Source organism: Ictalurus punctatus, chromosome 6 (genome assembly GCF_001660625.3).
Source record: "Ictalurus punctatus breed USDA103 chromosome 6, Coco_2.0, whole genome shotgun sequence".
Taxonomy (NCBI): Eukaryota; Metazoa; Chordata; class Actinopteri; order Siluriformes; family Ictaluridae; genus Ictalurus; species Ictalurus punctatus.
The window spans coordinates 28577968-28589151 of record NC_030421.2 but is presented as its reverse complement, the minus strand read 5'-3'; the positions used below and the strand labels follow the sequence as shown (position 1 = coordinate 28589151).

General features: G+C 36.7%; 1 protein-coding gene across 2 annotated transcripts; it reads left to right on the top strand.

Moving 5' to 3' along the window:
- Positions 1 to 108: 108 nt before the first annotated feature.
- On the top strand, positions 109 to 10656 carry lss (lanosterol synthase (2,3-oxidosqualene-lanosterol cyclase)). Of its 2 annotated transcripts, none has more exons than XM_047155903.2 (22): positions 109 to 443; positions 733 to 904; positions 1851 to 1989; positions 2081 to 2189; positions 2920 to 3041; positions 3201 to 3297; positions 3389 to 3524; positions 5138 to 5246; positions 5320 to 5438; positions 6143 to 6240; positions 6337 to 6364; positions 6462 to 6518; positions 6643 to 6714; positions 7398 to 7448; positions 7543 to 7692; positions 7781 to 7877; positions 8096 to 8201; positions 8281 to 8346; positions 8940 to 9020; positions 9115 to 9285; positions 9432 to 9510; positions 10080 to 10656. In XM_047155903.2, exons 1-22 carry the CDS (start codon positions 430 to 432, stop codon positions 10224 to 10226), a joined length of 2220 nt encoding a protein of 739 aa, XP_047011859.1. In that variant the 5' UTR covers positions 109 to 429; the 3' UTR covers positions 10227 to 10656. The 2 variants fall into 2 exon arrangements, with proteins under 2 accessions (XP_047011859.1, XP_047011858.1); XM_047155902.2 differs by having other exon boundaries at positions 110 to 443; positions 8940 to 9029.
- The last annotated feature ends 528 nt before the right edge of the window (positions 10657 to 11184 follow it).

Genomic DNA, 11184 nt, shown 5'->3' with positions numbered 1-11184 from the left:
TCATGTTGCGTTAAAGTTGTTTGACATTTTTTTTTTTTGGTTCACGATGTTTGTTAAATCTTGGGGGGGGGCATTTTACCTGTTTTTGTTTTTTTGGGGGGAGGAGGTTGTAAAACTTTAGCGTGTACCGTTGTGGGTGGGGAAATTTTGAATTCTACGCCCATTTCCCTGCCTCTCATAATTATGATTGGATGATTAGTCCTCTGGTCAGGTCTCTCCATGGTGAAACTCGCTCGGAAGGCGCCACTGAGCATTATGGGAAATGTAGTTTGAAGCCGTATCACGCGGCCTAGTTTCTATGAAGTTTGCGAGCTAATAAACTACATTACCCACAAAAAATTTATAAGCGAGGGGAGGAACGAAGGTGTCAGAAATTTGACTCGCAGAACTACTTCAACTCCTGGGGATGTTTAACCATACAGAGCAGAGATGACTGAAGGGACGTAAGTGTTGTGTTTTTATTATATGTAGTAGGTTTGATTAAATATTTAATATTAAATAAATACATTTAAATCTCTTCAAGATGTGTTTGATGTTAGAGAAACACGCACTTTATGTTGTGTTAAAACGTTTTGTAATAAGTGGTGTTTTCGTTATTTTATTTTTTTTGCATGATTAATAACGTGTTTCATTTACTTAAATGTAGACACCTGCATTATGTTAATATTATATAAATGAATAATTTGAACAACTCATTATACGCATGCGCGTGTGTGTACACCTTTCTGTCAGGTATGTGAGGAGGAGAAGAGGGGGTCCCTATAAGACTACAGCAGTGACAGACCTGACACGCTGGAGACTCAGTAATGTAGAAGGAAGGCAGACATGGAAATACCTGAAGGACGAAGACACTGAGGAGAGGGAGCAAAACTTCTTGGAAGCTCACTCTGTGGGTCTTGACACGGTACGCAGCAAGAACCAGCACTGCTGCTCTGATTTGATTTGATTTTTTATCAAATCAGTGAAACTTGAATGGACCTTTTGGAACTTAACAGACCTTTTGGAACTTAACAGAAGCTAAAGTTGATGTAATTTGGAAAATTATTCACATTCACTCACAATCCACTTTAATAGGAACATCTGTACACCTGCACATTCGTGCAGTTATCTAATCAGCCAATCATGTGGCAGCAGCACAATACATAAAATCATGCAGATACAGATCAAGAGATTCAGTTAATGTTCACATCAAACATCAGAATGGGGAAAAAGTGTGATCTCTGTGACTTTATCCGTGGCATGTTTGTTGGTACCAGATAGGCTGGTTTGAGTATTTCAGAAACTGCTGATCTCCTGGGAATTTCTCATACAGAAAAAGCTTCCTTTCTGAAATTGCTACAGGAGTAAATAAAAAAAGAAAGAAAGAAAGAAACAGTAGAACAGTTGTAACTTAGTTGAATGGCAATGGATAAGTGTTCTCACTTTCACATACATTTGACATGAATTCCTTCTGCACATCAGATGTGCTCTGTGCTTTAAAGTAGACAGTGCCAGCCTCACCTTTAAAGGCAAAACCAGTGACGTTGCTGATAACGATGGGAAAGATAATAGCATTTTTAGCCTTCTCTTTTAGTGTATTTACTTGTTTGTTTGTTTGAGAAAGGAATCTTCCAAGATCATTTGGAACGATGCAGCAAAAGTCCACGGGGATTTGTATGTAATTCACATAAATACTCAGTCATGCAGGTTGGAAACCGAACAATTATTTTTAAGTTGTTCCAACTTCATTAAGACGTGCATGTGAACACACAGTGCATTATTTATTATTTGGACTAACAGACAAAAGTTCATAAAAACACACCAAGCTGAGACTGATGCTTGACTTTGAATGTACCTTTTGTTCCCCTCAGAGTAAGTTTGTTCCAGCCTCCCCAGCAGCACACACAGCGGTTGAAGCCGCTCAGAAGGGGATGGAGTTTTACAGCCATCTCCAGGCTGAGGATGGCCACTGGGCTGGAGACTACGGAGGACCACTTTTCCTGCTTCCAGGTACAACATAGTAAAACAGTATGGGGTAATTTGGTTTCACATATTTCCATAAAACATGTAATCATGTGATGAATGTGTCCTTTTCCTACAGGTCTCCTGATAACCTGTCATGTTGCTAAAATCTCTCTATCAGACGCCTGGAAGAAGGAGATGGTGAGGTATCTACGTTCAGTGCAGCTGCCAGATGGTGGCTGGGGTCTGTAAGTTTGACTTCCCTACATGTTATTATTTGCAATACATATGTATATATGTACATCTCGTTACTTAGGGGAAATAAAAATTCTTTGGCTAAATGTAACTTTATTTACAAAACATCCTCTACATGACTGGCATTTCTTTGTAAACACACATGGAGTCGTCTCTCCCACTCATGATGAGTTAACTCATCTGTGTTAACGCATCTGGTGTTATGCATGTAATTTCATGTCCATTGCAACCTTGTGACGGTTTCCTGGGCCAGCCATGAGAATGAGTTCAATACGTTCTTCTTTTGTCAAAAGCATTCTTAAAGGCTATCTGAAAAAATATGTATATAATTTAAACTAAGTATGAACACACACACACAGTGGGTCGTTTCTCTTAGAAACAGTGATTAACCTCTATTTGGGTTATTAGTGAAAAGAATTAATCAATTTACTTGGTCAAAAATAAAAATGGTTAAAAATTTGTCATTTTTCTTACATTTTCTGGAAAATACATTTAGAAAACCACATAGAAATCCACTGTTTGATTGATTAAATCCACTGTTATTAATAATATTAATAATATTATATATAATACTGTGTGAATAACATTAATCATTTTCTGTAATAGTTGAAAAAAGGATCATCCCTCACGTCTAATCAAATGAAAGATCCCCTTTGAGATATGTTAAAAACGATGCCAGTCTGTTTCAAAATGTTGCCGCTGATTAATGTGTAATTTTTCCAGGCATATAGAAGACAAGTCGACTGTATTTGGCACAGCTCTCAGTTACACTACACTGAGAATCCTGGGAGTTGGGCCTGATGACCCAGATATGGTGCGGGCAAGGAACAACTTACACAGCAAAGGTCTGAAAGTTTAACTTGGATAAAACAAATTGCAGAATTAAAGGGTTTAATCCTCATTTGTAAGTCGCTTTGGATAAAAGCGTCTGCTAAATGAATAAATGTTAACGGAAAAAGAGTGCAATGCAAAATGCATCTCTACTTTTATGATTATTTTTATAGGAGGTGCTGTAGGTATACCGTCCTGGGGAAAGTTCTGGTTGGCCATCCTCAATGTGTACAGTTGGGAAGGGATGAACACGCTTTTTCCAGAAATGTGGTACAGACACATTATATAATTGTCCATATTTCTTTAACCATGATAACACATGGCACTGCACACCTAAAAAACCTGCGTATGTTTAAATCAGGCTGTTTCCAACTTGGATGCCGGCACACCCGTCCACTCTGTGGTGCCACTGCAGGCAGGTCTACCTTCCCATGAGCTACTGTTATGCCGTCAGGTTGTCTGCACAGGAGGATTCACTGGTGCTCAGCTTGAGACAGGTACAGTTACACAACGACATCAGCAGGGGGAGCCTTACAATAACACTGAGCATCTTTGTTGTATGGCATTGTAATGCTTTCCAATGCCAAGTAGTAAGATCTTGACTGATATTACACTCATTATTTTGTGCATGTTAAAACACAAATAAACAAATTGTACTATTCATAATAGGGTTGGGCAATATGATGTAATGTTGTTTTTGTGATCAATTTTGTACTTTAAAATTGTAAAATGTTAACATTTTATTACAGCATGTTTATATTTTGCTCTTTTCCATTCATTCATTCATTTATTCATTCTTTCATTCATTTGCTCATTCATTCATCTTCAGTAAGCTTCAGTAATCTTTTTTAGTTTTAGGTATTTAGTAGATCTCAAGCCTATCCCAGGAATACTGGATGTGAGACAGGAACATACCGAATGTGAATAAAATGTCTTTAAGTATCATGGTATCATATATTTGTCATATCACTCACCCCAATTCATAGTTTGACAGGTTAAACTTTATACTAGCACGTTTGTCTTAATATGTGTCTTTTTTAGTCTTCCTGCAACTCACACTTATAAATCTCACACATGTTTCTGGTCAATTAGTGGAAATGAAAGCTAATATTGCTGTTCCTTTTGGATATAATGTCTACCAAGTGAATAAATGTGAATGCAATATAAAATAAAGTTTATTGAATACACATTGTAAGAGTTTGTACACATTGTAAGTATTTTTTTCTGTTCAAGGTAGCCTCGCAATGAAAGATCTTTAGCTTGTTCAGTAATTTGTCTAAAAACAAGGTAAGGGCTTTGTGTTGTGAGCAGGTGAGCTGATTTGGGGGAAGAATGATTTCTTAAAATTGATTAATGGAAGAACCATTGTAACAGCCAGTCTTTTTTAAAGTTTCATCTTCGGCAATTATATATCTCAAACCAAAGTGACATTTTTGTTTCCTTCTATGTAATAAAGGGAGATCGCAATTAATCCGCCTCCAAGAAATCAGTCTTCACCATGAGTTCTATGCTTTTTTTCTTGCCCACCTTTTGCTTAAAGTGAGCATGCATGTTGTATATTTCATGATTCATACACTGTGGTCCTTGTATGCCTGTTGCCCATATGTTAAAACTGCCAAAGTGTTGTTCTTTATATGAGTACATTGGAACCCCAGGGCTACAGATTTCTTTTCATGTGTGTTCTTTTCAAAATATTGTTCTGCAATGACTGTGAAACTAATAGGAATTGTATTTATGAAAATGAGGAATGTAAGTCTGAACCCACTGACAGCTCTTGGGAGGTTAAACTTGAAACACAGTTTTTCATTTACAGCATTTGGCAGATTCCCTTATCCAGAGCAACTTACATTTTATCTCACTTTATACATCTGAGCAGTTGAGGGTTAAGGGGCCATCAGCGGCAGGTTGATAGTGCTGAGATTTGAACTCACAACCTTCCGATCAGTAATCCACTGTCTTAACCACTGAGCTACCACTGTCTGCATATAGTTTGCATGTACATTTTCTAGAACAAATCTTGGGGAACGAATTTGGTTTCTTATGTGACATACTTTCTATCACATGCTAAAGGTTTAACGTATCAACTAATCGTTATGATGTGCTATTACAGGAACTGTATGTCCAGGACTATTCAACTATTGACTGGCCAGCTCAAAGAAACAATGTTGCAGAATCAGACATGTACACCCCTCACAGCACTCTGCTCACTGCTGCCTACTGTAAGTGTAACTTTGTTTCTTTAATATAATCGTGCTTATTAGAGCAATAATCTAATTGTGCTGTCATTCACAGTCATCCTGAACCTATATGAGGCTCATCACAGTACTGCACTGAGAGAAAAAGCTGTGAAAGAACTATACGATCACATCCAAGCAGACGATCGGTTTACAAAGTGCATTAGCATCGGGCCGGTAAGCTACATGTTGGTTTTGTTAGGTCCTGGTTTGTTATAAAAGATAACAGAGTTTCAGTGTTTTATGTTCCAAATAAAACTACGATCTCATTGATGCCTAAGCATACATGTTTTCACACAAAAATTTACGAAATAGGTACACATCTGTTCTTTTGCACGGACACATTGATTCTTGCATTGTAAAACTCTCACAAAGAAGTTAGAAGGCTTTGAACTTTTATTCTTTATTTATGACATTTCAAGGCATGGGTCTTTGTCCTCCTTTTGTATACATGTACGAGTTACTGCACTGGACTTGTAAATTAAAGTATGTTTATCTTAGGCTTTTTTTTATCTTAAATGTTTAGCGAATATGAAATGTTCAAATATATATATATATATATATATATATATATATATATATATATATATATATATATATATATATATATATATAACTAAAATAGAGAAAATCTTAGCATGATTGAAGTTGTCTTGCACACGCAGAGACAGAAGCAAGTAACAGCCAAAAACCAAGACAGACGGATATTTGGATAAACCTGCCAGCTGATTTCCTAACACAAATTATTGATTTGATCGACCCTAGGTTTTAGTGTTTACTGCTCTTAATAGTACAGTCATGGTACTGCACAGTACTGTTTTATTGGCAATATCTTACTATATCATGAAAGCAGTATTTTCATACCCTAACTGCATTCTCAGATCTCAAAAACCATTAATATGTTGGTGCGCTGGCATGTTGATGGACCCACATCAGCTGCCTTCCAGGAGCATGTAGCGAGGATCCCAGACTACCTTTGGTTAGTCATAAACAATTTTTTTTTTTTTTACATACTCCCTATCCTATCCTGACATTAAATATATAAACAATATATTCTGTGTATACTTTTCCCCAGGCTAGGTCTTGATGGCTTGAAGATGCAGGTTGTTCTCTGCTTCATAAAATTATTTTGGTACCACATAGTACGTAGGGTTATCCAACTGCTCCTGTTCATGTTCTGTGTTTTTTGCATTTTCACAGGGAACCAATGGATCTCAGCTATGGGACACTGCCTTTGCAGTGCAAGCATTTCTTGAGGTATTTAGAACATGTTTGAACTCGTCTTTAACTACACGTAACAAAAGAAACGCAAGAATCATAAACATTTAAATATTACACTGTCCTGTTTTTTTTTTTTTTTTTTTTTTTTTTTTTTAAAAAGTCAGGTGCGCAGAATGACCCCAGGTTTGCACAGTGTTTAATGAAGGCCCATCAGTTCTTTAATCTAACTCAGGTAAGAGCAGTATATACATGAAGCATAATGCCAGTAACAGACTAGTGATATTCCCCATACAACCAAGAACAGCTCAAGATCATATCAATGTGTAGTATATCAAAGCAATTTTTTTTGTAAACCTATAAAACTTTTGTGTGAAAGGTGCTATACAAATCCAAGTTGTTGTTGTTATTATTATTATTATTATTATTATTATTAGTGGTAGTAGTAGTAATTGTAGAAATAGTAGTAGTTGTGGTGAAACCCATAGAAAACATGTGGGGTGAACTGAGGAGGAACGGTCTCAGATCCCTTGCCATGTATTCTCCAACCTCATCAGGCATTACAGGAGAAGACTCAAAGCTGTTATCTTGGCAAAGGGAGGTAGCACAAAGTATTGATTAAAAGGGTGCCGATAATTGTTGCACACCTATATTTAACCTTTTTTTTTTTTTTTTTTTTGATAAACCTGTGTTTTGTTTGCAATTGTTTGATATCCATGAGAGTAGAGTATTTTTGTGATTTTTTTTTTTTAACAAAAGATTAAAAGGTTCAACAATAAGGACAATTTTCACAGCCCTCTTTGCTCATATTTACCAAGGGTGCCAATATTAGTGGAGAGCACTGTAGAAGTAGTAAGGCTGATGGTCATGGTGGAGTAGTGTTGTATTCATTATTCAATATTTTTTTCATTATTTCAGGTTAAAGAAAATCCCCAAGACTACATCAAATATTACAGACAAATGAACAAGGTACTGAAAGCTTACCTTCCATTTTTAACCTATGAAATTAATTTTGGGCTTGGTGTAACTAAATGTTAAGTGTGTGCGTCTCTCTCTCTCTCAGGGAGGCTTTCCTTTCAGCACACGTGACTGTGGTTGGATCGTGGCTGACTGCACAGCAGAGGGCCTGAAGTCGGTGATGTTACTACAGGAGCAGTGCGGCTTCATCACAGAGCACATTCCCTCACAAAGACTCTTCGATGCAGTCAATGTGGTACAGCCATAAGACAATACGTTGTCAGCATGTGCTTTGTTATTCCAAGTCTACTGCTGTAGTCTTCACCCCTTTCTGTGTCTTTTAGCTTTTAAGCATGAGAAATTCTGATGGCGGCTTTGCCACATACGAGACCAAACGTGGAGGAAAACTATTAGAGCTGCTCAACCCGTCAGAGGTGTTTGGTGAGCAAATGTTTTGAGAGAGCCATATTTTACCACCATGATGACCCTACTAAAAAAAATATAATCATCCATTATAATTCTAGTGTATTTTTATGTTCTTTCCACAGATATTATGTTAAACATTTCATGTCATATGTATTGAGTTGTCATTACCTTTGGTTTGATGGCTCGTTTGAATATTTAGTTTAATAATTTGTTGACTCTGTGTTCTGTCACAGGTGATATCATGATCGACTACACTTATGTGGAGTGCACGTCGGCTGTGATGCAAGCTCTGCAGCACTTTCATCATGCCTACCCTGAGCACAGAGCGCAGGAGATCAGGTAAATTCATGACCCCTGTATTACCATCTAAAGAAATTCAACATGCTTCAATGACTTGAGATGTAATGTGTCATTGTAGGAGTACTCTTCAGCAGGGACTTGACTACTGCAGAAGAATGCAAAGACATGATGGCTCATGGGAAGGGTAGGCCTGTGAGCTGCAATTTAACACTGATTATTTGTTCACTGTATTTTGAAGTTTTGAATCCAAGTGAATGTTGACTCCCTGTACCAGGATTCTGTAATTACTTCTATACCAAATTCAAATCGCTAAATACACAATACTCTAATATATGATTTGGACAGGAGCAGGGATTCTCAAATCTTTGCAGTGAGGTATCCCTTTAACTATTAAAAAACAATAAATACATAAATAAAATAATATACACAAAATATAATGGCATATTACTATTTATTTTTTAAAGGTTTTATTCTTGATCGTTCCCCTTACTGAACAACGTTCTATTAATATTTAATTGACATTATTTATAGATTAATGACTAATAAATCTACAATAAATATAATAACTTTGATAACGGTGAATTATGATTTTTACCACTGTCACTAAATTAAAAAAAAAAAAAATCACAGACGCCATTGGCTATGCTTCATGGACCCCACTTTAAGAACCATGGGTCTATAGTACGAATGCATGGTAAAATAATATACACTGTATATGCTACATTCCAATAATGTGATATAATATTCTATATTGTTTGGCTTGTGGATCCTTTTCAGGTCATGGGGTGTGTGCTTTACATATGGAGCATGGTTTGGATTGGAGGCATTTGCATGCATGGGTCATATTTTCCAGGATGGGTATGATGGGTATGATTTGGACAAATAAAGCACATATCAAGAAGTCAATAATTCAGTGAGGCATGCGAGTCATGCATTTTTTTGTGTGTTTCAGACTGGCGTGTACTGAGGTGAGGCGTGCCTGTGAATTCCTGCTCTCTAAGCAGATGGAGGACGGAGGCTGGGGAGAGGACTTTGAGTCATGTGAGCAGAGGTGCTATGTACAAAGCAAAAATTCCCAAATCCATAACACCTGCTGGGCTCTACTGGGTCTGATGGCTGTCAGGTAATACTCACTGTGTGGTCAGCATGGTATTAAGGTGACAGAGCTCTAGGGGTTCCACATCTTTCCATAAGCTTTTTTTTTTTTAATCTGGTTTTATATTACATTTATCTCACCTCTCACGGTTTTATTGGTTCTTCATACAACAGGTACCCTGACTGCATAGTCATCGAGCGTGGAATACAGGCTTTGATTGATAAGCAGCTACCCAATGGAGACTGGCCACAAGTGGGTTATTCTTTTCCATGTCTTTAAATTGTTTTTAACACAAATCTTTGTTGTCACATTATGGTTTGAAAGGTTTTGCACTAAAATAAGCAGTTGTATTTATGCCCTTGCATACAAATAAAATGGAATGTGTATGATTAAAAAGTTCCAAATATATTAAAGTCTATAAACACAAAATAATGTAATTGAATTAAATTGATAGTAGATATGACTATCATTGTGCATCATCTGTCCCTTAACATAGGAAATTGTGTTGCCAAATGCCATAAATGTAAGTGTAAATGGTTCTTGGTGATGATATAGACCAGTTTTCAATTGATCGTGACATATTTCAGCATATCAAACTGAACACTCAAAATATACTGTAGGGGAAGCAATCAACGTATGACACAACTGGCCAATATTAATTAAGAAATCATTAATTGTTAAGCATTTAAATATAACTGTTGCCACCAGTCGTCATTTTATCTGCTTATCCAAACCTTTGTCAGCAAGGAATTTAATGTAGCTGGAAAGTCACAAATTTGAGTTGAATACCCCTGATTTAGACATTTTGTCACCCTTTCTAGGAGAACATCTCTGGTGTTTTCAACAAGAGCTGTGCTATCAGTTACACATCCTATAGAAACCTGTTTCCAGTTTGGACTCTGGGCCGTTTCTCGCGTCTCTACCCTGCCAGCTCACTTGCTCGGAATCTGGGAGGCACTGAGAGATAATCTGTGAAGTGTTTATTTGACATTTGTTGTCTAACTGCCTGGTGAAAATTTCACTTTCATGCAAACCGAGTTGCTGCTTTTAGAACTGACCAGTCAGTAATTCTCTCATGATTTCAGTGGATTTGCTTTTAAATAGTTTTGTAGATAAATATAATTATAATATAATATAATAACATTATTTTAAAGCTACAGTGTTTATTTTACAATTTTTTAAATATATATTATGTAGTGTGGTCTTGAGCTTGCTAGTGTGATTGCACAGCTCTGCCAAATAAACGTACAAAACATGTAATTGTCATTGAACAGTGCCTGTAGCAGTAGATATTTGAAACTTATAGGCAGAAATTAATGCAAGTATAGTATCATCTTTGTATTGACAAGGACGTGTATTTTGGATCTTTTCAAGTAAATTCTGAGTTTATTACAAACATCTACATGCATCCTTCCCTATTTTTCTCACACACACACACACACACACACACACACACACACAAATCCTTACACTGTTAATTATTAATAGGCATGTACACGCTGTCACTGATGCATGCACACACACTCGAGAGAGTGACACCAATCCAGAAGTGTCTTTAAATACATTTTACTCACAACCATGTAACATATACAGTCACAATCAAAATGATTGAAATCAGGTTTGTCAACATTTTCACACTTTCAGCTGTTTCCAATGGACAAATCAAACAAAAGCAATTGAAATAGTTCAACACAATGAATGCTTCAAGTGGTTTCACCAAATTAAGCTGAATATGTAACTTATAATGATTTCTCCAGTTTCAAAATTATTCACCCCCCTGAATAAAATCCCTCACAACAACACAAATATGCAAAAATGGGTGTTGTCTCAAGGACATCTTATGCAACTAATCAAGGTCTTCATTAGTTGCACCAGGTGTGCTTGAGCTGGAACACATGAAATACCTGAACTGGCTAGGGGCAGAAA